The 24,903-nt window shown below is 37.4% G+C and overlaps 1 protein-coding gene across 3 annotated transcripts in view; it reads left to right on the top strand.

Moving 5' to 3' along the window:
• The window catches only part of EPHA6 (EPH receptor A6), a 503,574-nt gene that overhangs the window by 417,985 nt on the left and 60,686 nt on the right, over nt 1-24,903 (top strand). For 2 of the 3 annotated variants that reach the window (XM_086477974.1, XM_086477990.1), the window contains 2 exons: nt 640-762; nt 15,745-15,806. In XM_086477974.1, the coding sequence (XP_086334100.1) occupies nt 640-762; nt 15,745-15,806 (185 nt within the window). The remainder of the gene's footprint in view (nt 1-639; nt 763-15,744; nt 15,807-24,903) is intronic. The other variant, XM_086477983.1, reaches the window with a different exon arrangement.

Raw genomic sequence — 24,903 nt, 5'->3', positions numbered from 1 at the left:
ATAAAGTTTATTACATTGAAAGCGCAAAATATGTGAAGCTTCTGGTGAGAGCCAAAGCAGAAAGAGGCTATGTCTGTACTCCTGGATGTTGCCTGCATCAATATATTGACAGGTGTTGAGAGATGCAATAGAAGCTCTGACTGATGTAGCTGCCCTGAGACAGAAGTCTGTAATGTAGCTGCAAATTCTGGTTCCCCTTCTCCCCTTGCCTGACATGACTTTTGTCAGGTGGCTTTGAAATACCGATATAAAACACAGCTTCGCCAATATACCTTCACCTCTAGTGAAGCTCTTTGATTTGTATACAAAACTGTAAAATGCCTTTTGAAATGCATTATGAATATCTAATAGGTGTAATTTGCCTTTAAAATATCAAATTTTTCCATTCCTCCTAGAAGTGCTGGAATTCTACATTTGCAAAGTATGCAGAAAACAACCTCTTTTCTGGTTAAAGCTGTCTATTGTATGACTTGGTTAAAAACCAAAGAAAGACGTATAACTGCTTTTTATAAGATCTGTTCCAGTGAAACCACTTTTAACTCTGCAGCGATTTGGTTATTCTTTCTTTAAACAGTCAACTTCTTTTATCAGCCAAAGAACAAGTCATTTGATTAATGATCATTTTTATCTCTTTGAAAGGATCCTTTCCGACCATTGGGGTGAAGTCTCTTTCGAGATTCCTGAGGGCGGGATTTTTAAATAGCATCCTGGCCTCACATCCAGTGTCAGGGGGTGGATCTTTACCCCCCAGCATTTCCTCTGGTAGGTATTCCAGCCTATTCCCCACGTTGATATTTCCCTTCACCCTTTGCCCCATCTCTCCTCACATTTTAGGGGAACAAAATATGGTGTTGGTCAGACAGGGAGATTAGAAGTCCCTTCCAATAAAATGCCAAAGTGAAAGGCAATGGAAAAGATAAATTACTTTTCAGGAAGTAGCCATTTTCCCAAACCAATGTATATGAGAAATTGTGAGGAAAACTGATCTGTAGTTAAGTGGTCAACCTAAATATTGGAAAAGAAGGCCTGCTATCCTCTAGTCATGCACTTGATGAAGCATGCCCATGTGCACCACGGAAGCATAACTTTAAAAATGCCCCTATAAAATCCCAGATTTTATATGACTCTGTGAATCTTCCCTAAAATTTACATTCCCTTGCTAAAACATGGAAGCAAAACAAATTTGGAAAAGGAAAATTTAATTATGTATTGATATAGTGTTTCAATTCTTTGTGTGCTTTTGTAGTTGCAACTTGTATCTCGTGAAAACCACCTTAACATGTCTAATAACTTTTATCACAATCTGAACTACTCTAATTCTCTTAAAATGAGTGAGAAAACACCATTGCTTCTGTTCCTAGCATGGTATTCTGTGCTGCCTCTGGCGAGGTCCTCAGCAGAGGCAGAGTTGTATGATGGCATGAGGGAGCCCAGAGGGTTGGAGTAAGGTTGAATTGTAGGCCAACAACGAGAGCTCCGTGCCGGGTAAACGGGCTGCTACCAGGTACTGGGCTGAAACAGTAAAGGGTAGGTTAGAGTCATCCTTTCCCAGAAAGACTTTATGTGTTATCCATTCCCTTCTGGAGGCATTAAACACCATCTTCCACCAAAAATAATAAATGAAGAATAAATACATGTATCTTACTTATAGCTAAAACTGGATCGAAGTTCAATTCTGTTCCTTTCCAAACCACATATTTCTATGTAAAATTAATCTGTACATGGGCTAATGTCACACTTGTATCTTTTCAGGGCATCTTACCATACAGTTTTTCTTAAAGAGGAAAAATCTCTTATGGTAAAAGTAGGGAGGAAATTGAAAAATTACATAATGTTATTGATTTGCTATTCAAAGTAAAATGTTCTACTGCCTCATTAATAGAAGTTGATTCTCACTTGTCTTTTTTTTAAGTGCTATTATTTCTTTGTTTACTTTGTTTCTTTGAATAGAAGCTTCACAGCAACTTTGATGTCTTTTCTTATGATTGTTTGGGTGTCTTTTGTCAACAGTTTGCAAAATACTTTCCATATGTTTTCTCCTTGGCATATCACAGAGTGTTTGATAGCCCTTAGGCTGTTTTGACAGTCAGCATCATGACGAGATTGGTGTCTGTAACTAAACAGCTCTGTGGAAGAGGAAATACTCCAGGCCCCATAAAATTCTAAATTTTGAACATAGTGTTCTGTATAGTGTATCACTGATTCTATTAGGTTACAAATGGCTTAACTGCACTTATGACCTGGCTTCTCAACTACGTACCTACCTACAAGTTGATTGTATAAGGTCCTTAGGACTGTTGTTTTCTGAGTGCTCATAAAGCTTTTTATCACATTTTTTTGACTTAAATTTTTTGACTTAAATGTGGTTTGTTTAATAAAACTGGTTCATAATTTCTTGCTATTAAATGTCTTTTATTAAGGATTCCAATTCAGTCTGATTAAATAGTCAAAAGGGAAAAAATGGAAATGCGGCTACATGATATGCAACATAGACCCTAGCCACGTAATGGAAGTAAATGTTATTGTTTGATCATGTCACCAACACCAAAAAAATGAGCCAAGCAGCAACCCCACAGAAAAAAAAGAGACTGCCCACCTTCTGGAAAGTAAAGATTATGAGGCAGTTGAAAGCCAGTGAAGAACTGTGATAAATCCAACAGACAAGATCTGTTCCTTTGAGAAAGAGTGCTTGTGGGGGCCCGGCTGGCATGAAATTCCACAGTATGTCAGAAATTGCTGTTAACAAGTGTATCATAACAATCTTACGTGTAGTGCTGCTATTTAACTTTTCCTTTTTTGCTTTACCATATTTGTATTTACACTGAGCACAATCTTAATTCTGAGTTGCCTGTCTTTGTTACAGAGAAGACCAGAGGATGCCATTTCCATTTCATGATAACTTTCTAAATTGCTAAAACCAGCTTTGCTGTACATGTGAGCAAAAAACCCACCACACATTTACTGCATTTTTTTTGGGGGGGGGGGGGGAAATCTGTTGAAGGAAGTACTGATCTGGGATGTGAAAGACTCAACTGAATCTCTTACTAAGCATGATTCAGTGGGAAAATATAAGTTCATCCTTCAGTACAAATAGAGAAGGGATGTACCCTTTGTCCCTTTGTATCGAAAAACACTGCACTAAACACCTGAACTTTTTTCTGAGTATTGTTTTACCAAGGAACAAAGATACCAAATGCAACAGTGCTCCAAGAAGGTATTTAAGCAGTGATATCTGTGCTATCATGGCTAACTCTGACCGTTAGAACAGCAATAGGTAGACAAAATCAGCTGCCCATTGCAGTCTTGATGCTGTCTCTGAGGCTTACCATCTCTCATTAAAAGTGAGAGGATTGCTGTTTGTGTGTTGGTACTGGAGGGAAGCATGCTCAATTGCTGCCTTTGATAGCACAGTGACCTCACTTCCATTATCTGAGATGTTTGCCTCATATTGGACAGTAGCGTTCCTAAGCCTAACAGAAGTACTTAACGTTTAATAACTTTGCTGAATTATAACCTAATTGCTTCACATATGTGTAAGGTTTCAGTGACTTTAACTCCATGGAAGGCTTAAAATGTCTGCATTATTCTGCTATTAGGATCATTAGGAACAAAGATAATGAGATTATTTTATTTACCAAAATTTTTAACTCAAGCTAAGTGGCAGATCTACTACAAAATAGTCAGAAAATTTATTCCTTACTAAAGACAAAATGCTTTTCATCTTTTTTCTACAAAATTCCCCACAGATGTTTTATGTGAAAGACAGAACTAAACTGTAAAGCCTCCTATAAATAAGTATCTGGAAAGCAGCTTGGCAGGGCAATGTAGCTGTTGGTTTCCTTTTTTCACTTTGCACTTTTCACTTACTCACTAGTTCGGGGGAGTGTATTTCTTTTACCATTGCACTGACAGCTGATACTCAGTTTTGTGTAATTTGATGTCTGCTTTTGCACTGTGCAGAGGTTCGCTTATGTGAAAGGTATCCTCATTTAGCCAACCTAGAGATTAATTTATGCTGCTGACATGGGGCGTTGCATCTTTCTGCATAAATAGATTGCCTAAAACATAGGCGTTTTTTAAGCCTAGACATAATTATGCTAATGCAAAAGTGCTTATATTTGATAGTTACATTAAAGATCTGTCACTGCTATTTCACTAGAAGCTAAGCTTTCAGCAGATCTCCAAATATCTGTCCTAGATTTTTGCAAAACCAAGCCCATTTTCAGACAATAGATTCCTTTTGATTTAGCTATCATTTATGTCACAAATTACCTAGTTTCTTGTTATCCCACCTGTTAGCAGTACAATGTCACATGACTTAGTTGATGTAGGTCTATAATGACAGATGGATTCCCATAAGCAATAAATAATTTTTCTGAAGTGATATCCTTGCATATATTAAATAAAATTCTTTAACTGTGTAGCAGTTTACACTCCTCTTCATACTCACACTGGCACAAGCTGTGGAAGCTTTCCCCTTCCTTCATAATTAGACATACACACACACAAACATACACATATAAGCGCATGTTGTGAAAAAACAATTAACTAAATTGCCAGTGCTGCATCTATTTCTTCAAATTCTAGCTCTTCCAAACTAAGTACAGCGTTGCTTGCTCCACTGGGGGTAAATTCTTAGCTTACTACTCTTGTTGTGTATTGGCACCTCTTGATTTTGGTCAAGTGTAAAGGGTTTGTTATGTAAATATATACCTATATTGCCTGGCAGAAGTTAGGGATAGAAAAATTTATGGTATGCTGCTGTCTTTAAAGAGTATCAGACAGATTGTTAAACTTGCTGAGTTGGAAAGGAAGAGAGGGAAAGCAAATACCTTTCCTACTGTGTCTTTCAAGTTAAACTCCTTTCCTGAGTTTTTCGGTTGACAACAAGAGCTAGAGATGGGTGTCAGGCTATGAGAAATTATGGAAAAGTTCCTGTTTAGCAAACCTCCCAGCCCCCCTTCATACTGTTCCTCATTCAAACTACGTTAGCAGGAGAGGGGCGATAAAACATCAAACTGATTCTTTGCATATACGCCTTTCTATGAACATCGGTGCTGCAATTTGCTTGTGAATCCTCTGATCTCCCCATGTAGTCAGCAGCTGGATCATTGCCCCCTGTTTCATTCACAGAGCACCTCTCTGAAGCTTCTGTGAGAGTATCTTGATGTGACTTTTTTAATTAAGTATGAGTACCAGTTATTTCCTACCACTTCTTTTGCAAGGATTAATTATCCGGCTCTTTTACATTTTAGGAAAATGGAAGCAAAGAAATTAAGCCTGACAAATAATCTACCCCTGTGAACCTCAAAAATATATTATATGCAAGAAATGAGGATGCATTTACTTTCCAGAAACTTAAAAGTGATACAGCACAGTTTGCTTACTGCTGTCTTGGAATAGATAATGACAGGACTCATCCTCCACATAAAGTACATTGTACAGAGGATATCCCCTTTTCAGTGGTTTACTGCTTGGTTGTCTGTGACTGTTTGTCTAACATACATTGTAATGTCCAGATTTATCACAGGGAACTTCTCAAAAAGGTCGGACATAACTGTAGAATACTAAACCAGATGATTACCAGTTTTATTTGCCCCAAAATTAATATTTTATTACAATTTCCAAGTGCACCTGAGTGAGCCCATTATTCTTGATGTTGTATAAACAGGCAATTGAGAGCAAATTGTATTGACAGACCCTTATTGAACAAAATTATTCAACAAGAACCATCAAGGAGCAATTGTTCATAGTGAAACTCAACTATAATTACAGTACTCCAATAATGAGAACAGTAACTTTTTTTCTGTTAATGCATCTTTCCCTACTTTGGATTCCAGCACCTAAAACACTGTATTTGTTGTTACAATAAAACTGCTAATCCTTTCTCAGTGACTAACAAATTGATTCTTTCATTGCATATGCATTTTCTAGGATATCTGAGCCAAATGGCTCTTCCAGTTTATTCTTTCCAGCCTCAGTGCTATTTCACTAGCATGTCTAGCCTATAAACCCTACAACTAATATATAATGGCATGTATTTTCTGAGGATAGAGGTTTTTATTTACATGGACTTTTCCATTAGGCAGGTAGAAGTACATCAGAACCAAAATATGGAAAAGCAGTAAGTAACACAAATAGTGAGAGAAGCCTTTTTTATATACTGGTCCATTAGGATTTAGCTTGAACTGTAGAACTGAGATTAATCTCTGAGTGTAGGAAGTGATAAAAGGAGGTCTTCATTCCCCACCGTTGCTAAATAGCTCATTTCATGTTCAGATGGTCATTGTAAACAATTCCAAACATTTTAGCTGTAGAAGTTCAGAAAAATTTATTTACATATGCGGTCATTTTTACATAATATACACTACTATTGCATATTTTTAAAAATCTGACTACAGAAAATGTGATAATTTATTCTAACAAGCATGCAAAATGAAGCACGTTCCTGTTCATTACGAACAGGAGCAGAAAGACAGGAAGAGGAGAGCTGGAGAAGACTGATGGATGCACATAGAAATGTATTTGTAAATAAGCTACACGCAGTTATTCTTTGTTTCTAGATGAAAGGAAAAAAAAATCTGAACTCCCTTTCAAGCCTAGCAGTAAAGCAGTGGATGTGAAAGCAGATTAAGAATTGTTTGACTTTGTGAGGTGGGAGACGGAGGGAATAGTTAACTTGAATAATGTTTTGTGGTTTTTGTTCTGTTTTAGGTAGGAAACCATTGTACCTTTACCAAATTCAACTTGTTGAAGTACCATTCTCAGGCCCAAATACTGTGTATGGGAAATAATCTGCCTAACTGGATTTTATACACTGGTATTTAAAAAGCCTGTTTAGGTGCCTTATACAGTTGGTGAAAACTGGACAGTTCTGGACTGACTCATATGACCTGTTTATGACGCATAGTTACGAAAATCTGACTTCTTCCTTTGAAATGCCTTTTTCTTTCTCAGAAAAAATCTAGATATTGCCAGCTATGGAGATGTGTCCACAGTTATACGAGTTAAGTTATAGGAGAAGAATGCTTTTGGTTTACTTCCTCTTGTGTCAATGAGTTTCCATATTTGTCTTATTTTTTCAAGATATATATGCTTGCCTAAAAACCTGTCCATCTAAAGTTTGCTGCTTGACCCATCTTCATTGCAGCTCTTGGCTTTTGTGTATGTTCAAAGTCAGAGTTGAAGGGAAAAGCTTGAGTATGTCTTGAAAGGCCTGAAGATATAAAACCCCAAATAAGAAATAAGAAAAAAAAAACATGAGATCATAAAAATGTCACAATGTTAGGTCCAGTGCATCATTTATTTGTTGGAGCCCTGACTCCTGATGTTTTGTTTTCTTAATTACAGATTTAGCAACTCACTCATGTCACAACCAAAGCTTTCTTTGCAGATTTCAGAAACTTCAGTAATGTTATGTGGCCTCCATTGCTTCTTGGAATGAGAAATTATGCCTTTCTTATATGTAGAAAGTAGCAAGATACTCATAAACATTGAACGAGGAGGTGGTGGCTCATCAGTTTTGTGTAGCTCAGAACTTGAAAGCTGATGTAGACCAGAGGAAGATAGGAGAAAAACATGTGTGCTCAAATAGTAAATGGAAAAAATACATACACGATATTCTAAAGTGCAAGTCATGTCAGAATCTTATGAAGATCATAATCAGGCCTAGTAATGGATAATCAAAAAATGCCCTGACATTTCAGAATAGGATTAAAGTAATACTTTAACCATGTCATTATACTTATGAAAGCACAAAAACATGTTTTACTGTAACCTTACATATGCAATTTTTTCATTTTGCTCATTTTCAAATTTCTGTTGCAGCTTACAGCTTCTAAATATAACACAGCTGTGATAATGGGTAAATTCACAATAGAGATTAAATAAGCTTTGTTTCTTATGTCCCATAAGTACCTGTTATGTATCATGGCATACTGCATATTGATTAAGTGCAAAGTCCCTGATACATAGACCTATTTTTCTTTAAATCCCTTTACATGCTCTGGGCTCAATAGGGCAAGGGATCCCTCATGCAGTCAGATTCTGTGGACTAATTTTGCACCAAAGAACATCCCTCGCTCTTTCCACAAGAGGATGTAGAGTGGTATGAACACGGAAAATGTTAAAGTAACTTAAGGGTGAAATGTCATTAGATTAAGTGAAGAATGCTGAAATTCAGTTATAAAAAAAAGTAAGGTGAATTGTTTTGGTTAATCTAACTGAACAAAAGTATCTCTCTTAAACTAAATCTGAACAGAATCTGTTATTTATTATGTTGGGGGTTTTTATTGTTCTTTGCTTCAGTGCTAAAGTGAAAGTGCTGGAATTTTTAGGGTTCTAAGACAAATTTCAAGCAATAGAAATCCTATGCCAGAATCAGTTCTATTAAAAACTTACTTTTTTTTTTTTTATTCCCTTCCCACACGGAACATGATTAAAACTCAGTGGCCAAATGTTTTGTGGCTGGTCATTAACAAATTACCTATTCTTGCAAAGAAACTGGTCTACATTCTCTTCCCTTCTTATACACTGGTAAAGGCTGCCTTTAATGCTGGGATTTCTTGGTTTAAAATATATAATATAACCTAGTATTTGAGATAGGATGGTCAAAAATGCAATCTTTAAGATCTATTCATTGTTCTAACTTGTGATTTTTTAATCTCTTAAAACCTTTCAAGTCACTATAAGGTGGTCCTTATAAGGTGTGGAGATGACAGAACTGTTCCAGGGTACATGACCAAGATTCTGATGCAAACATCAGCCGTTATAATGATCTGTAGAAGTTGTTGGGCAACTGCCATAATCCACATTATTTTTTTAAGGTATATCAGTTTATCCCAAGGGCCCAGGCTTGCACACTGCCCTCCTAAGGATCAGGGGAACATGGAGAAAATGCAAAGCCCTCTTTGTGCACACTTTTTGCCAATATGGTAGTTCCCACAGATTTTTCTTGCAGGCTGAGGACTTGGTTTTTGTGATACATCAGCCAAGTCACTTCACCTCTTTTCACCATACATAGCATGGATCTATCTGTTTACAGGTTAGTATTTGAAATATAGTGTCAGGCTCTCAAATAAAATGCATTACATGTACTTAGAATAGTTCATACAGCAGCTTTCAGAACTGGTCTACAAACACACCAGCTCTTGTTCCCCTCCATGTGTACTTCTGAATTCCAATAAGCTGTCTCACCCTAATGATGAAGGTACTTCTTTTTTATTTCTGCTTCTAATTTTCTTGTAAGCATATGCAGCAGGAATAAAACGGAACTTTCTTCATCCATATTGTATTTGTAATGCTAATAAATATGCAGGAAGAGTTAATACAGATAACCAACCCAACAAATGGAACTTGAAGAAGTTCAAATTTTTTTCAAAGTTATATGGCTGGAAAGTATAAATGCAGGGGGAAAAAAAAAAAAAAAACACCAAATTTTGGGCCGTGGCAAGTGGTTCTCTTATTTGAAGTGATATGTAATGAATGGAACTGGTGTGAGATCTAGGAATGCCTTCCAAGCCCTGGGCATTTCAGTGAGGGGCACAGAATTTTACTATGGCTGCTTTGCACGCTGTTGGAGTGCTGAAAGGCCCAGGGCTACCTAAAAGAGTGCCTGTCCATTTTGGTCTTTTAGTCTTATCTCTTTAACTTTAGCAGGAGGTAAGTTAGTGAAGAACCAAAAGCAGAACATAGCTTTAGAGCGAAAAGATGCCTGATAAGGAAGTGATTTTCAGAGACATATGAATTCTGACCTGCCGAAGTGATGGAGCAATATTTTCTTATATGAACAAGAGAACAGGTTCCAACCTCTGCTGTTTTAAGTGGAAGAATAAGTATCCTGTGTTTATGTTAAAAGATCTATTCCTATAACAGGTATTAAAGATTTCATTATAAGTAAAGGCTGTAGAGACGAACATGTACTAACTGTATTCTTTTTGGAGGATTAATCTTACATTACAAATCCATTAAAGTAGGCTTTGCTGCATTATTTCAAATGACAACAGGAAACAACAAGCTGAATATTTTGTCATTGATATGTCACTTCAAATTCTCCTCCTTACTCATCACTCTACCACTCAATTAAATTACCCACTATCAAAATCTTGTGTTGTTGAAAAAACAGAGAAATAAAAATACATATGTGCATTTTAAATATAATTGGTATTTTACATTATTCTGCAATATATGGTTTTCTTTTTTGTCTTTTGCATTTCTGCTTATTAAGAATAAGTCAAGCAGATTGATTAATGGAAAATACAAAATTGTAACATATTTTGAAGTGGCATGACTTCAATACAGATTGTTGGTCATTTATGCTGGTTTTATTTGAATGGCATTGCAGTACAGCTGTGTGGGAGAATTCCAGTGAAGAACTTTCTTAGAGAAGAAAACCCAATTTGTCAAAACCAGTCAGCCTCTGGTCATGAGGTAGTAGTTGCATCAAAACAATGAATAACCCCCACACCTTAGATTCATCTAAGTTCTGAGTAATGAAATGTCATGTCCATTTCCTGCATCATGCTAAGCACCAGTACTGCTATTGTGTGTTCAGTTTGGCTTTCTGAGATGGTGGGAGTCTGAAATGGATCTGCCAGAGCCAGAGTTACTCCATGTGCAAGGAGGGGAAGTGGCTTTTGCCAATATCCTATACACGTCAGGGGCAGGAATATTTATTGTTTCACAGAAAGCATGAAAAGAGTGAATGTGGGGTGTCAGTATATATCACGTGTAAATACAATTATAATTTCATATTGTTATCCTAAGCGTGTAGTGAAATGATAAATTTGTTACACTCAGGTGCTGCAAATGACAAATGTGATATACGTAGCGTGTAAAATCCATATTTGGGGTTAAAATCTATTGCCTCCGAACATTATATAATTCCTGTACTTCAAGTCTATTTTCTTGCAGTACTTCCTACTCCAGCACTGCTAAGTATCTAAAATTCCTGCAAGAATGATTCATTTGACTGATTTGATCACTGAATCCATCTTCAAACCTTTTACATTTTGTCCTCCCCCAATTCAGACATGAAGTTGTGTGCTCTCCTCCAGCAGCATCTGCATTTTTTAGCTCCTAGATGCTCTTGAGCTCTGTCTTTTATTCCAAGTCCTCCACCCAAGCTGCCATCTTTTTCAGTGTCCTTTTTCCATGCCTTCTCTTTTGTGGATCTTGACTGTAAAATTAACCCAGATTCTTCTTCAGATACTTCTCCAGTGCCTATGCCAGTATCTGTGTGAAAACACTCGCCTGGATTGGTCAAGTCTTTAAACTAGAGTTTGGGTGTCCACCTATCTGGTGAGGTGCACCGATGCCACAGAGGGGACTCAGCATTGGTCACAGAAATGCCTTTTGTTGCTGTGTTGCCCGTACAGAGTTACCTGGGCTATGTATGAGCCTTCACAGGTGCTCAAGTAGCAGGCTCACGCAGCGCTGGGCTGGCTGTCAGTGTGCTGCAGCCTGTGCTGTCCTTCTGAGCCCTGAGTGCTTTCCCGACCCCCATCTGTATCGCCTCCCAGTGCTGTTTGTCCTTAAACTGTTTATGCAAGTAAAGATGTCAGTGTTTCATATGTGTAAGCAATCATAAATATAGGAAAACAATTCAATACCTTCCAGAATTGGATTAGCCTGTGATAAAATAATCAAAGATTGCTTCTCCATCTCAGAGACTTCTCTGCCCCTCCCCCCATTTATTCATTCCTGTCCTTGTTTTGAGGATGAAGAATTCATCTTTCTTAGTACCATGAAAGCAGCATGGATTTTCATAATCTAAGTAATAGTGTTTTTTCTTTTTTTCTTTGTCTAGAAGCAAATATTACGTTGTTTTAGAAATTTCCCAGTATTATTTTTCAAAGTAAATTTTGTAGTCCTCTTTAAAGCAAAAGCAGTATTCTGTATTTGTACAGGGTTCAGCAAAGACCTTAATCTTTTCTGGACTCAAATTGTACCACAGTATAAAGGATTACATCTGCTCTTTACACCTAAAATGAAACTAACATGAACTAATGTCATCGATAGCCTTTTGTCTTACCAAGAACTTTGTTCTACACAAGCCCTGGGTTGGCTGCCACCCTCTGACCATTTGGAGAGTAGGCATCCCAGATTGCAGTCCAGTCTGTCCCACTGCCTGCCCTTGGGACTGGTGACTCGGTCTCTGGACTGAGATGACCGATGTTGGATTCCACCCTTGGATGTGCAAGAGTCAGCTGCTCATCCTCCCATCTCAGCCAGCTTCTCCACAGCCAACTGCTACTTCAACCTTTCCTTCAACCATTTGTGAACTGGAGTCTGTTCATGCAACACGAACGCATGATGGAATCACTCAAGTGCCTCTACAGGGTCTGATCTAGGGAAGAAAATACAATTTGTGTATTGGTAACCAAACACAGCCTGGTTGAATGTACTATACTGACTAAATGGAGAGGGCCACTTGATTTTCTGAACCTGTTTTTCCTACCACACCTTGGAAATCAAGATATGTCCTACCTTACGTTTTCTGACACTTGATGTACTTATATTTGTAAAAGGTTCAGAGATCATTGTACAAAATTTGCAACCCTATAAAATTACTGGGAAAAAACTGTTTGCTGGATAGAACCTATATGTTACCACTTAAATGATCAATGTACCCACTGGAATCTGCTGTGTATCAGAGTTTTTTACTGTATCTTCAAGCAACCGAAACAATAGCTGAGACATTTTTGATCTACAGGTACTCCAAAGACAAATACTATGCTGACTACAAGTCTTACTGTATTGCCTGTCACAGTCCAGCTTGGAATACATAAATATCTTCAGTGATACATTGAACTTGCAGCCAAAATAGGATGGCTTTTATCAAGTGCTGGCATGCTAAAAGAAGATTATTTGGGAAGTTAGCGTTAGGATCCAGATTTTTGCTTAAGATAATCAAGCGATAGAGATGGGTTCATTTTTGTGGTGTCTTGGCACAGTCTTGAATCAAGATCATTTGCGATTTAGTGATGATGAGTGATACAGACTGAGTGTGTGGGAAGGTATCAGCCTGAGGGACTACATTTATTGTTCACCAAAATTCCCGAATACTTAATGATATGCTGATCTTCCAATATACAGCAACCTTGTTTGAAGACAAATGTTACTTATTTTGGTGTATTTACCAGATCATGCCACTTCTGTGCTGCCGTGAAAGAGCTGGTTTTGTATTAAGTCATGTCATTTCAAGTGATTAAAAGAACACATTGAGCAGTTTAAAAGCTCTTAAACATTATCCAATGAAAAATACAGAAATCTCTTTTTTAAATCCACAGATAAATGCATACAGATACATTTCATAGTTACTTTAGTACTGTTAAGTTCATACTGTTGGTCTGACCAAAATGAAGTACTGTTTGTTGGGGTTTTTTTGGAGGGGGTAATATTTTGTGAGACAACCTAGAAGAGTTAGAAATTGCTTTTACAAAATAAGTGTGCAATAATTTGTGTTGAAGGATATGAATCTAAGGAGCATAAAAGAGCCTATGAACCTTTAGAGAACCTTACAAAATAGCTTTCACAAAGCATAGGGTGCCAAAGGATTACTACCAGGAAACTAGGGGCACCATCCTGAAGGTCAATAGCTCCATTTGTCATTCCCTTCAAGTGCAAATCTTCCATAAAGGTGTTTTAGTTCTTGATTTACCCAGAAAGAGGAATTTCTGGATAACTTGTCTAACCAAATATACCATCTGAAAGCCAGCTTTACATCCCTATTTATTGCAACATGCTGTTGTCTGCAACAATTTAGAAATTACTACCTGCTTGAGAGTTCTGCATCTAGTAAGATCTGCTAGAATCAGGCTGACATTGGTTTACTTCTTTAGATTATAGGATATTCCTTTCACATGGAGATGTCAGCTCCTTGACAACAGGCAAGTGGCAAAGGTAGGGGAATCTAGGTCATTCATGTGCTTGAAACTAAAGAGACTAGGCTATACTAGTTAGCATTGGCAAGATGAAGTAAAGAAAACATTAATTTTTAAAATGCTGTGATCTTTAAGAGCTTAAAAGTGATGTATCATATAAGCTTATAATGCAAAGCAGGGTATAACCAATGGATGCAGATGAATAGTAATTGATTTGGTGGCAGATGCACATCTGCAGCTGAGACCAAACATTCAATTAAATAAAAAAAAAAGAAGCTGGTAATTCTTCACACTTCAGAAAGGTTATCCAAAAAGTCTATTAAGGCATCTGAGAATTTTCACACAGAAAAAAATGTACTACTGTGCCAACACTATGAAGCACTGTATTATTCATTGAGGACCTGTAGGGTGAATACAGAAAGAACCCCAAATTTTATTGGAAGAAATTAGAGGATATTTTGAGGAACTCCAGAAAGACTAGACTAAGCTACGTGAATGAGCATCACGAGGGTACCTGGAACTCCAAGTCAACATGCTGGGATGAACAAAGCAACAGCTCATTCAGTTTTTTAGATTCAAGGTTATCTGTAACAGCTCAGGAGAAATACCTGGCTGTGGCTTATTGTATATTGTGGATGGTTTAATAAACACTTCCATTGTTAACCAAACTGAACAAAATGTTAGCATGTACAGTAACAAACAATTGTGCTGGAACAATCATAATGCTCTTCTGTGCTTTCTCACCCTGAATGCTGTCTTTGTTTCTCATCCCCTCATCCAAATAAAACACAAATATAATTTGAGAGGCAAAGAAAAAAAAAGTCATGAAAGAGGCTTCATTTGGACTTGAAAAATATTGGAACAGTTAGTGTTGTACCAAGAAAGTGAAATGGGCAGACTGGTGGTGTCACCACTTGGCACACCCCCAGTTTCCCACAAACCCTGGAAGAGACAGGCATTCTCAGGGAAAGAAAACTTTGCCATCTTAAAGCTTTTTACCTCCTTCTCAGTCTTACTAACATTCATTACATTAGTTTTGCATATATTAGAATGGCTCCTTTGTCATACGAACTGTTCCAAAAAACTTCTTGCTGCCTAGCCTGATTAGCGTGCTAATTGAGCCCCTCCTGACAAGCAGTTGTAGAGTGGTAGTTTATTCCTGGGTATCAACAGTGAAATGGTATTTAGTTAGATACCCAGTTTAAAAGTTTATCTTCAGATTTGGATATTCTTTTAAAAATAAATGTAAAATGTTATTCTACTTCAATTTGGCTGTGATCCCACCCTGGAACCATACAGAAAAGTTGAGCAAAACTTTGATTTGAGTAACATTGTGTATATGTTATGTATGTACAAACATATGAATTCAGAGTTTTGCTGGATTTTACACACCCAATACACACAATCTAGGTAAGCTTTTTTGGTGACATCCCCTCCTATCTGACTATCTGTACACTCCTAAATCATTGAGATATTTTTCTCAAATTATGGCACTGAGTTTGTAATTTCTTGGACATGGCTTATGAAATTTTTTTTTTTTTTTGCCTTTACTCAAATATATTCCAAACTGTCAAGCAGCAACTGTTGCCATTTGGAAATAGCAGGCTTTTCTTTGAACCTTTTTAAGGGGAGAGTACACTGGAATGAACAATGCACATTCAGCTAAATCAGTACCAAAAAAAAAAAAGATAGAAAATAATTCTTAGAGAATAACACAGGGAATTGTGTTTGTGATATAAATGAGGATTTTGAAAATATGTAACATATTTAACTACTGTGAATAATCTGTGCATAACAGCTGGAATTAGAAAAGCCCCATTATATGTCTATAATTCTAATGTGTTTCTTCGCTGTTTTGCAGGCAGACCAGTAATGATTGTAGTTGAATACATGGAGAATGGATCCCTTGACTCCTTTCTGCGGGTGAGGTGCCATTTTCTGATGACGTTTGAGTAAGACACCATTCTAGGTTAAGATTTTAAATCTTTTATCATAAATTAATTTCTACATAATGTTATTCATGGAATTTTAGTGAAGAATAGAAGCATTTTCCCCAGGGTACATTTCTGAGGTACAGTGATACATTAGTGAATTGCTAGGAAAAAAAAAGATTTAAAGTTCAGAATGTAATTGATTTCTTCTACAAAAGTAGTTCCCATATTTAGCAAAATGTATTTCAACTAGTGGGTTTGTGTGAAGAAAAGATAAATTGGAGCACAAATGCCTAGCCTTATGGAAGCAGTTCATTTTTCTATCACCTTCAAAAATACTTTGTTATGATTTTTTTGGTTGGTGAAGTGTAGAATACAGTCAGTAATTGGATTATAATTATTTATGATTACTTGCATTTAACAAATTGAATTAGAAAACAGTTCATGGGTTACATGTCCTAGTATTAATTAACTCCCAAAGGTCACTAATAAACATTAAAGAAGGGCTATAGAAAGCATGAATGATATGTTGGCACAAATGAGTTTAATTTTTCTTAGAAAAGTAGAAGGAAAGGATGACACCCCCCCCAAGCTAAACTTATCCTAAAAGAGTCTCTTTGTTAACAGAACTCCTGGAAATGCGCCAGAGGCCTGCTATGTGAATAATTTGATTGTCAAGTATTTAAAATTTGTCTTAAAAAGTAAACGTCAGCCCTTACTAGCCTGGTGCCTTGCCGTTGCTGTCTTGCAGAATGGTAAAGCTGGGATTGGAGGCAAGGGTGGGGTGGGGGTAGGGGTACTATGGGTTTGTGAACTTGTTTGAACGGGTATCCCAAGTGCAAAGGAGAGGTGCTCAACAAGGAACTGTGAAAATATTTGCACAAAAATCTAGATGATGGTGATTCAAGGATGCTTTGGTAGCAGGAAGAAGGAAGTGGTAAGAGAAAAGAGTTCAAGCAGGAGGGAAAAAACAGCTAACACTTTAGAAAGAAGACTTAGAGAGAGGGAGAGAAAGTCAAACACAGAGTATTTGTTTGACAGCAGGTTGAGAAAAGAGGTAGCCACAAGAGAAGAGCATCTGGAACAGAGTATCCTGCCCTGAAAGCGCATCAAAGCCATTATCTTAGCTATTTCTAGACATTGTTTCTCCCTTCCTTTTGCTTTTGATTATTCCGTAGTATTTTTTCTCTAAGATTTCTTCTTGTCCTCTTAACCAACTCTCCCAAATAATTTTTTGTTTTCATTTGTCAAGACACATGGCAGATACCTGCTATGTTGTCAAAAACACACCAGCACCACAGTTTCTGGTGAAAATTTGTGATCTCACAAAATCAAGTTATTTTTCTGGAGAGTTTGATATCATCAAGGTCTTCTTAGAAACCAGATAGGTTTTTAAAATTACCTCCCTTGCCTTTCTGGCTCATCTCTCTGTCCATCCGCAGCAGACAGACTGCCTCAAATTTGAGTACCTGGGGCTTCCCTGGCCTGTAATTTTTCAGCTGTGTCCCAGGAAGACTTACCTGGGCCTGAAACTCTGCTCTGTGTGTGTGCGTGCGTGTGTGCAGAATTTCATAAAAGAGAATAAAAACAAATACTGAAATAATTCATGAGAGAGAATTACCTTTCTCTGAATTGCTCCAGCATGATATCTATATTCCAATTACTCTTCACATGCATTTATTTATCAGAATAGTTACTACTTATTAGGATACTTTAATAGAAACTGGCATCAGCAAAATTATGATGTTACTGTGAAGCAATACCTCTCACATTGCATCAGATATATTTGTAGGCAAAACTGCTGAGGGAAAATGTAAGCTAATCATTTCTGCAGCTGGTTCGCATGCGTATTATTTTACAGTTTCAATTCACACATAAGATATGGTTTATTGCTCTAAAATGCTTTTTAAAAGGACTTTAGATAATATTCAACGTCCCAAAGCACTGTAGGTATATCAGCATTTCTGTTAATAATTAGCAGAGTAAATGGCTGCAAAGTAACTTATTCAAAAAGAAATCCAGCTGCTTCATTAATAATAGTGGTTTCCTGCAGATATAAGTCTACACTTTTAAAAGCTTTTGTGAAGATACAAAGAAGTAGAGAGGGTTTATCTTTTGCAAACCTAATGAAAGGTGTTCAGTGAATATAACAATTCTTATGTGGTGAGATTTGGAAGGGCCTATAAGATACTCTATCTTTCTTATTATTTAAAGGAATTCACTTGTTACCGTGCAAAGTGTTTTTACAGAAAGGGGGAAAAAATCCATTTCTCATAAAAAGTATTTCCACACAGACCACAACTTGCAAAAAATTAACCAGCACATCTCCCCAACCTATCCTTCTCCAAAAGCCTGCAAAAATAAGTCATTCTTACAATTTCAAAGTGAGACTCTGTGATAAACCATGTGAGAGTATTCCAGAAGAAAGACTTCTCATGGAAGACCTTAGTCATCACCCTTCTCACACCCTTGGTGGGATATTAGCTTTCATGCCAATACATGTTCTGCCATGAATCATAAGCTCCAAGTAAAACTTCCCTTGACTCCTAAACCCTAAAATCTTAATAGCCTTTACTTCCTTGCTTTACGGACAGGGAAATAAAGCACTGGGATGTTAAGTGATCTGCATATCTGCACAGTATGGTGCACAAAGTGCATGGCAGAGAGTAGACATTACATCAGTTTCCCTGAATCCCAGGGCAGCACTCATCCTTCATCTTATTTAGTGCTGCATTTTGGTTGCAGTTATGTGACCAAGTTCCCAAACCCGTGCCTTACTTTCTGCTATTTGTATGAATTAAACAGCACACTCAGCTAGATTATGTCTTCCCCACCCACAAAATATCCTCTATACTGGCTGCTAACTTTGAACTTTGGGGTAAAAAATTTGGCATGCATTTGCAATATGAAGATGCTTCAGAAGTATTCTTAGTGGAAAGGCACCAGATAATTAGAACCAAATCTGTAAGATGACAGTAATTAATTACAGCGATTCTGCACCATCAGACACCCTAAATTGCTGGAAACACCTAGCACTAAATTTTCCTCAAAAATTCTGCATTATTTTTGCAATTATATAAAACGCATTTCCATAAGATGCGTTCCATAAGATTTCTTGTGTAAGATTGAGGCATGTAAGTTAATCATCCCACAAAAGTATACTTGAATTTTGCTGTCGATGAAATTGTCATTTGACCAGAAATAAGGTACATGTGACTTAATTTCTGATAACACTTGGACAGATTTCTCTGAAAAAGGATGCGAGCTCCCGGCTTAGTATTTACTCAGGGGCTAGAGGCTCCTCTTTCAAGTATTACTCCAATAGCTGCCAGATAGAAGTAATCTGTGCTTGGAAAGAAAGTGGCTAATACTTCAGCCTGGAAGTTGAGGAGATCCAGATACAATTTCCTGTTACCAACTTCACACATAGACTTTGGATGGGACACATTGTCTTTACATTTCAGTCACCTGCCCGTGTCATGGAGATCTTGGCAATCACTTCTTCTGCAAACATGTGAGGAAAATAATAATCATAAAGAGTTGAAAGGGCAGCTATCTGTATTGACAGAAAGATGTACTTAGCAATTAGATAGGATAGCTGCAGTCAGATATGTTTGCCCAGGCTTGTTGATAGGCTATAGAACTATAGAAGATATGACCAGAAGACAACCAAGAGAGTCACATAATCAAAAAAAATAAAAAGCCTCAAAACCACAAAACCTTTTTAGCAAGCAGTTTGCCACTGCTGTGGGTTTGAGATGCCTGTTCTCTGAGCATGGCCATGACTAAGTAAACCACATGGGTGTTGAACCACTGCTTGGTGATCTTGCAGTCTTCATACAGGACATAAATGCAATCCCCTTTTGCTTAAGGAAAACAGAAATGAGTGCCACATTGCACTCAAGCCCATGCAGCAGTTCGGAGGGTGATACAATAATATAACCCAGGTCTGAATCCCAGTTTCACTCCCTCGCTGTTTGTGCTGGACACCACAACATTTCCCTCAGGCTTGTCTGTATCAGATGCTTTCAATAATTTCTATAAAAGTCCTTTGCCCTGAGGTTGGTCCTTTCACCCTGACACACCCTCCCCCACTTAGCCCACTCTCAAAGAAGATGCTCCACAGAGTTATGGAGCTATTAAAAGTCAGATCTCACCTACTGTTTTCACAGCTCCATCTAAAGGGTCATTCTTGGCTAAAATAATTGGATTTAACATCCCATAGACAGGAACAGGGTGATTAGGAGGTTACGTGACTTGTGTGCTCAGTAGGGCTACTATTTCTTGGGTTCAGTGGCACAGAATGATACCTGGAGAGCATCTGCTGGCTGTGGTCTGCACTCATCCTTCTCATACATCATTCAGTATGGGCATGGATTTAAACTATAGAAAAGGAACACATCTAGAAGCTGACTTTTGAGATGTTTGTTTGTGGTTCGCTACGTAAAATCATGTGAAATGAACCAAAAAACTATCACCAAAGTAATTTAAATTCTTTCAGTATTTTTCTGCAACTGCAGACTACCAGACTACTGTCAATGTTTTATTCCTGCTCAGTGTCCAAGGTGTGCTAACCAATAGTCAGGGCAGTGGGCAAGAACCAGGGACACAGCAATATTAATCAGATGAGAACTCATGGTATTGCAGCAGGTGCTGTAGCAGGCCTGATATTAAAATAATCTATCGGCTGTATCCACTACACTGTATTTGCTCACCCTTCTTTATTAGGGAGGGAATGTGCATTCTCCAGGGATCAGTGTGGGAAAGAAAGCTCCTCAGGTTTTGCAGCATTTTCCTTTAACTGTACCCTGAAGAGACAGATGTTTAGGTTTGAAAGATGCTCCAGTCTTGCCCAGTTTGGTGAATCTCTGAGCTATAGGAGGCAGGGATTCATTTACCTAGGGTAATCATAGGGTCCTTTTGCTTTCTTCATTACTATTTGCAATAGTAATGCTCCTCTCCCTACCTAAAAACTTGTGCTTGGTATATTTCTTTTCACTTCAGAAAATTAAAATACTTGTTTAGAAAGTTAGATTTATTTACAGGCATGCATAGTAGGTAAAAATGCTGTAAAATGTATTTTGTTCTTCCAAAGAAAATATTTTCTAAAGGTTCTATAAAAAAATGCGCTTAACTGCCTTAGAGCACTAACTGCAGCAGACTGTACAGCAAACGAAACTCTGGAATGCATCACCAAATTTTAATCCCTTGAGGCCTGTCTAGCCGAGGCTAAGTAAGTGTAAAAGTGTGTGGAAAAAAAAGTGTTACTAGAAGGATAAAATATTATGATATATTGCTCTTTGATACAGTAATCATTATGAAGTTATTCTCAGAGCAGCTTTGCTATCAGGCTTACCCTTATTTCAACTAGAGTTTAGATGCTGCGGGAAATACCTACATTTAGTGAGTTTGGGGAAAAGGGAGAAAAGAGAAAAATGAAGACTTGTAGGAAGTTCTACAAAACGATGTTGTAAAGTGTATGTTGTATATCCGTCTAACATGGCATCACTAGACAGAGTCAGCTTTGGGGAAAAGAGGCCAGATGGCCTTTCCTAAGTTTAATGGTTCCTGTTATTATTTATCTGCATCCAGAGAGGCAACATTAGAGCTCCTAACTAATACTTCTTTTGCTTTCACATGCAGCATTCATGCGCACATTTATTTGTTGGGGGCACGTTCCATTCCTCATAGGATAAAGGTAGCATTTTGCTTTCAAAATGACTCTGTAAAGAAGAAAACCTGCACTGGAAACTGCTGATACCTATATTTCTTTCTGAACCAAAAAAACAAACTGAGCAATTAGAAACTGAGTTTGAATGAATGCATTACCTTAATAGTGAAATTATAAGCAGAATATATTTATATTTATATTATTTATATTTATGTTATTTATATTTATATTGTCGCTGATGCTACAGAGCCAACATTTGTTCTCAAGCAATGCTTTACCCTGCCTAAAGAAGGTAGAAAGTATTTCTGATACTGCTGTAAGAAGTTCATTTAGAAACACTGGGTATTCTTAATCACTGTAGACATTCTTACTAAGCAACAAGAAATTATTACAAACTGTATTTGAAAGCAAAAAGAATTTGATAGGTAATGTGAACACTTCCAGTGTGCTCTTTATATTCGTGAGTTTGTGGAGAATACGTAAGAAACCAGATCAGACCAGAGCCAAAGTCATCCATGTCTTTAAAGAGAAGGGAAAAGAGAAACCAAGAAATCAAAGGCCAGTCAGCTTAATGTCAACTGGAGTAACATTTCTGGAACAAATTATCAAAAAGTATTTGTAAGCACTCTACAGATAACAGCGAGATAAGTATGAGCCAACATGGATTTGTCAAGAATAAATTATGTCAAACAATCTGGTTTCCTTTTGTAGCAGGACACAGGCTTTGTGGGTATGGAAGAAGCAGTTGATATCACAAATCTTGACTTTAGTAGGGCTTTAAAACTCTCTCACATTAGATCCTTCTAAGCAGCTAGAGAAATATGGTTTTCATGAAATTTCTGTTGGTGGACACTGTACTGGCTACATACCGTATGGAGAGAACAGACTTTGAATGGAAAGATACATGAAGTAGGGTTGTTCTGTAGTTTGTTTTTCCACATATTTTCATTAACCTTCTGGATCCTGAGATTGTGACTAACGGAATTTTCAGGCAATGAAAAGCCAAGTAGGAACACAGGCAGACAACAAGACAGGGCTAGAATTTGAAATCATCACAACAAATTTGAGATATAATTTAGTGATTAGTTTTAAATACTAATTAGTAAGGACAAGGGCATGATACTCCACTGAGGCTGAAATAATCAGCTATAGAGTAGAGGTCAGTGAATAACTGTTCAGAAAGAAGTCTGCTGGAAAAAAGGACTCTAGAGGTTGCAGTAGGTCAGGGGCGTCACGTTGCTGTGAAAATGGCAACTACCACAATGGAATCTAGAAAAAGGAGTATCCCCTGCAAGGTCTGTGAACTAACGTTTCCTCTCTGCTTCGCATTGGCGAGGCCTCAGAGTACTTTGTCTTATTTGGACCTTAAGGCTTCAGGAGCTGTATGGAGTAGGCAGGCAGAGTTAACAACAAAATCAGAAAGAATAGTTGCCAAGCAAATGAGATCTGTAGACTGAACTTGTGTTAAGCCCAAAGAAAAGGGAGAGAGAGATGTTTAGTCTTCATGGGCATAAAAAAGCAGTTGCAAAGTGGAATTGAAGTCTGTGCCAGTTGAAGTGCCATGCTCAAGGGAGGCATCTTATTTAAGATGTGATATAGAGTGGGTAGGGTAAGAAATATTGTCCCTAGTGGTCTTTAAGTGCAGGTTAGAAAAGCACGTCAGGAATGACACAGGGTGAGGAGATTCAAAGTCCCTTCAAGTTCTGTGATTCTATGACAGCCATACTCCAGTGCACCAAAGTCGGCAGGGACACCTAGTTGTTCCAGAACATCCCTTTCTTGTTGTTGTAGCTGAGTAAGGAAAACAGCATCACAGGTTGCAAGGCTACTGCTGCTATTCTGTCCAGGTTTGAGGGTGGTTATTGCAGCCTAAAATAAGCTTTGGAAGGGCTTCATGTTGCAGCATTTTTAATAATAAAATAATTTCCCATATTTGTAGTGGTTGAAGAGGCACTTAGATCCTTCTGTAGAATCCCTCAGTAACATTAAAAATGAACTAATTTCAGGTTTTTATGTATTACATTTAATGAAATTAGGTATTACTAATTGTATGGAACCCTATTAATAGCTGATTAAAGAAGAAATTGACAGTTGACCTTATTCAGTACCAGTAATATAAACTTGAGTGCAGTCCACATGATAGTATGAAGCATGAGTTATACTTCCAGGAAATACCAAGTTGCAACTTGAATTTCGGAAGATTTATCCTGATAAAGTTCTACCTTTTACTTTGCATGGTAGAATAATAATAAATGCATAGCAAAAACTACATCTTTAATATAGTGACCAGCAGGAACTGTCACTGGTGAATATGATCTAAGCTGGACATAGACACACCATTTTCAATGCTATTCTCCATCTAAAATAAGATCTAAATCATCTGTAGTAAAATATTTAGACCTGTAGCAAATCCTGTACGCTTCTCAGAATATAAGAGGATAAAAGTGCTCTGACTTATGGGGCAAATAAAGTATTTTAGAACAGATGAAAGTCCAGAAACAATACAGAAAAATTCAACAATGCCTCCAAAAGGTTACTCAGTAGTAAAATGAAAAAAATCTTCTGAAGAAAAAAATTTCCATGGGCTCTTAGAAAAGCACTGAACTAATGCATGCTGAAGCTGGAAACTAGAGGGTGAAAAGCAATGAGAGAAACTTAGGATATCATCCTTCCTCCCCTACAGTAACTGACCCTTTTCACCAGCTTATTATATGTCAGTGATATTGAAAGTTCTGTAACAGGAGACAGTATTTTGTGTACGTAAGATTTTCAAAAGCAAACTGTAGCTGAATGAAAAAACAATATTTTTTTCAATACATTTTCAGGGATGCATAAATGCAATGGCAATTACTCAGCTATCGCATGTATACTCAGATGTTCAGAAAAGTTTATTTAGCAAAGCCATTAAAGCCTGATTAAAATTTGATGGGATGATAGGATAAATGTGGTAAGTCCACTGAGGTCTGAATTGCTGCCAGTATTGATTAAAACCCTTAATACCCCAATGGGAATCCTATCAAAAGCATATTTCAAATCTAAGCCATGGAAATCAGAATAAAGCCCTGGATAACAGCCGCCGTATCATTCAGATGAGCGTTTTATGTCCCTATGTGACAAGCGAATGAAACGACATAATGGAAAGTTGCCAAAGGATTGGTTTGACTCACAGATGTACGTGGGGATTTACAAATGCTGAAAATATGAGGCCAGATTCATACCTGGTATAATTTCGTCAACTTAGTTGAATTTTCCAAGGGTTAAATATGGCCCCATAGTCTTTGTCCTGATCAGCTTAAATCAGACAAATATTTTGATATATTGGAAGATAACAGTTTATAGATTGTAAGGGAGTACAATATATAAGCTTCTGCATGGAAGCTGATGCAGAAGTGATTACAGAGACTTGGAAGAGAGAAGA

The sequence above is a fragment of the Leptosomus discolor genome, chromosome 1 (assembly GCF_034619465.1).
Source record: "Leptosomus discolor isolate bLepDis1 chromosome 1, bLepDis1.hap2, whole genome shotgun sequence".
In the NCBI taxonomy this organism is placed as follows: Eukaryota; Metazoa; Chordata; class Aves; order Leptosomiformes; family Leptosomidae; genus Leptosomus; species Leptosomus discolor.
Note: the sequence above shows the minus strand (reverse complement) of the source record. Positions and strands in the feature narration are given on the sequence as shown.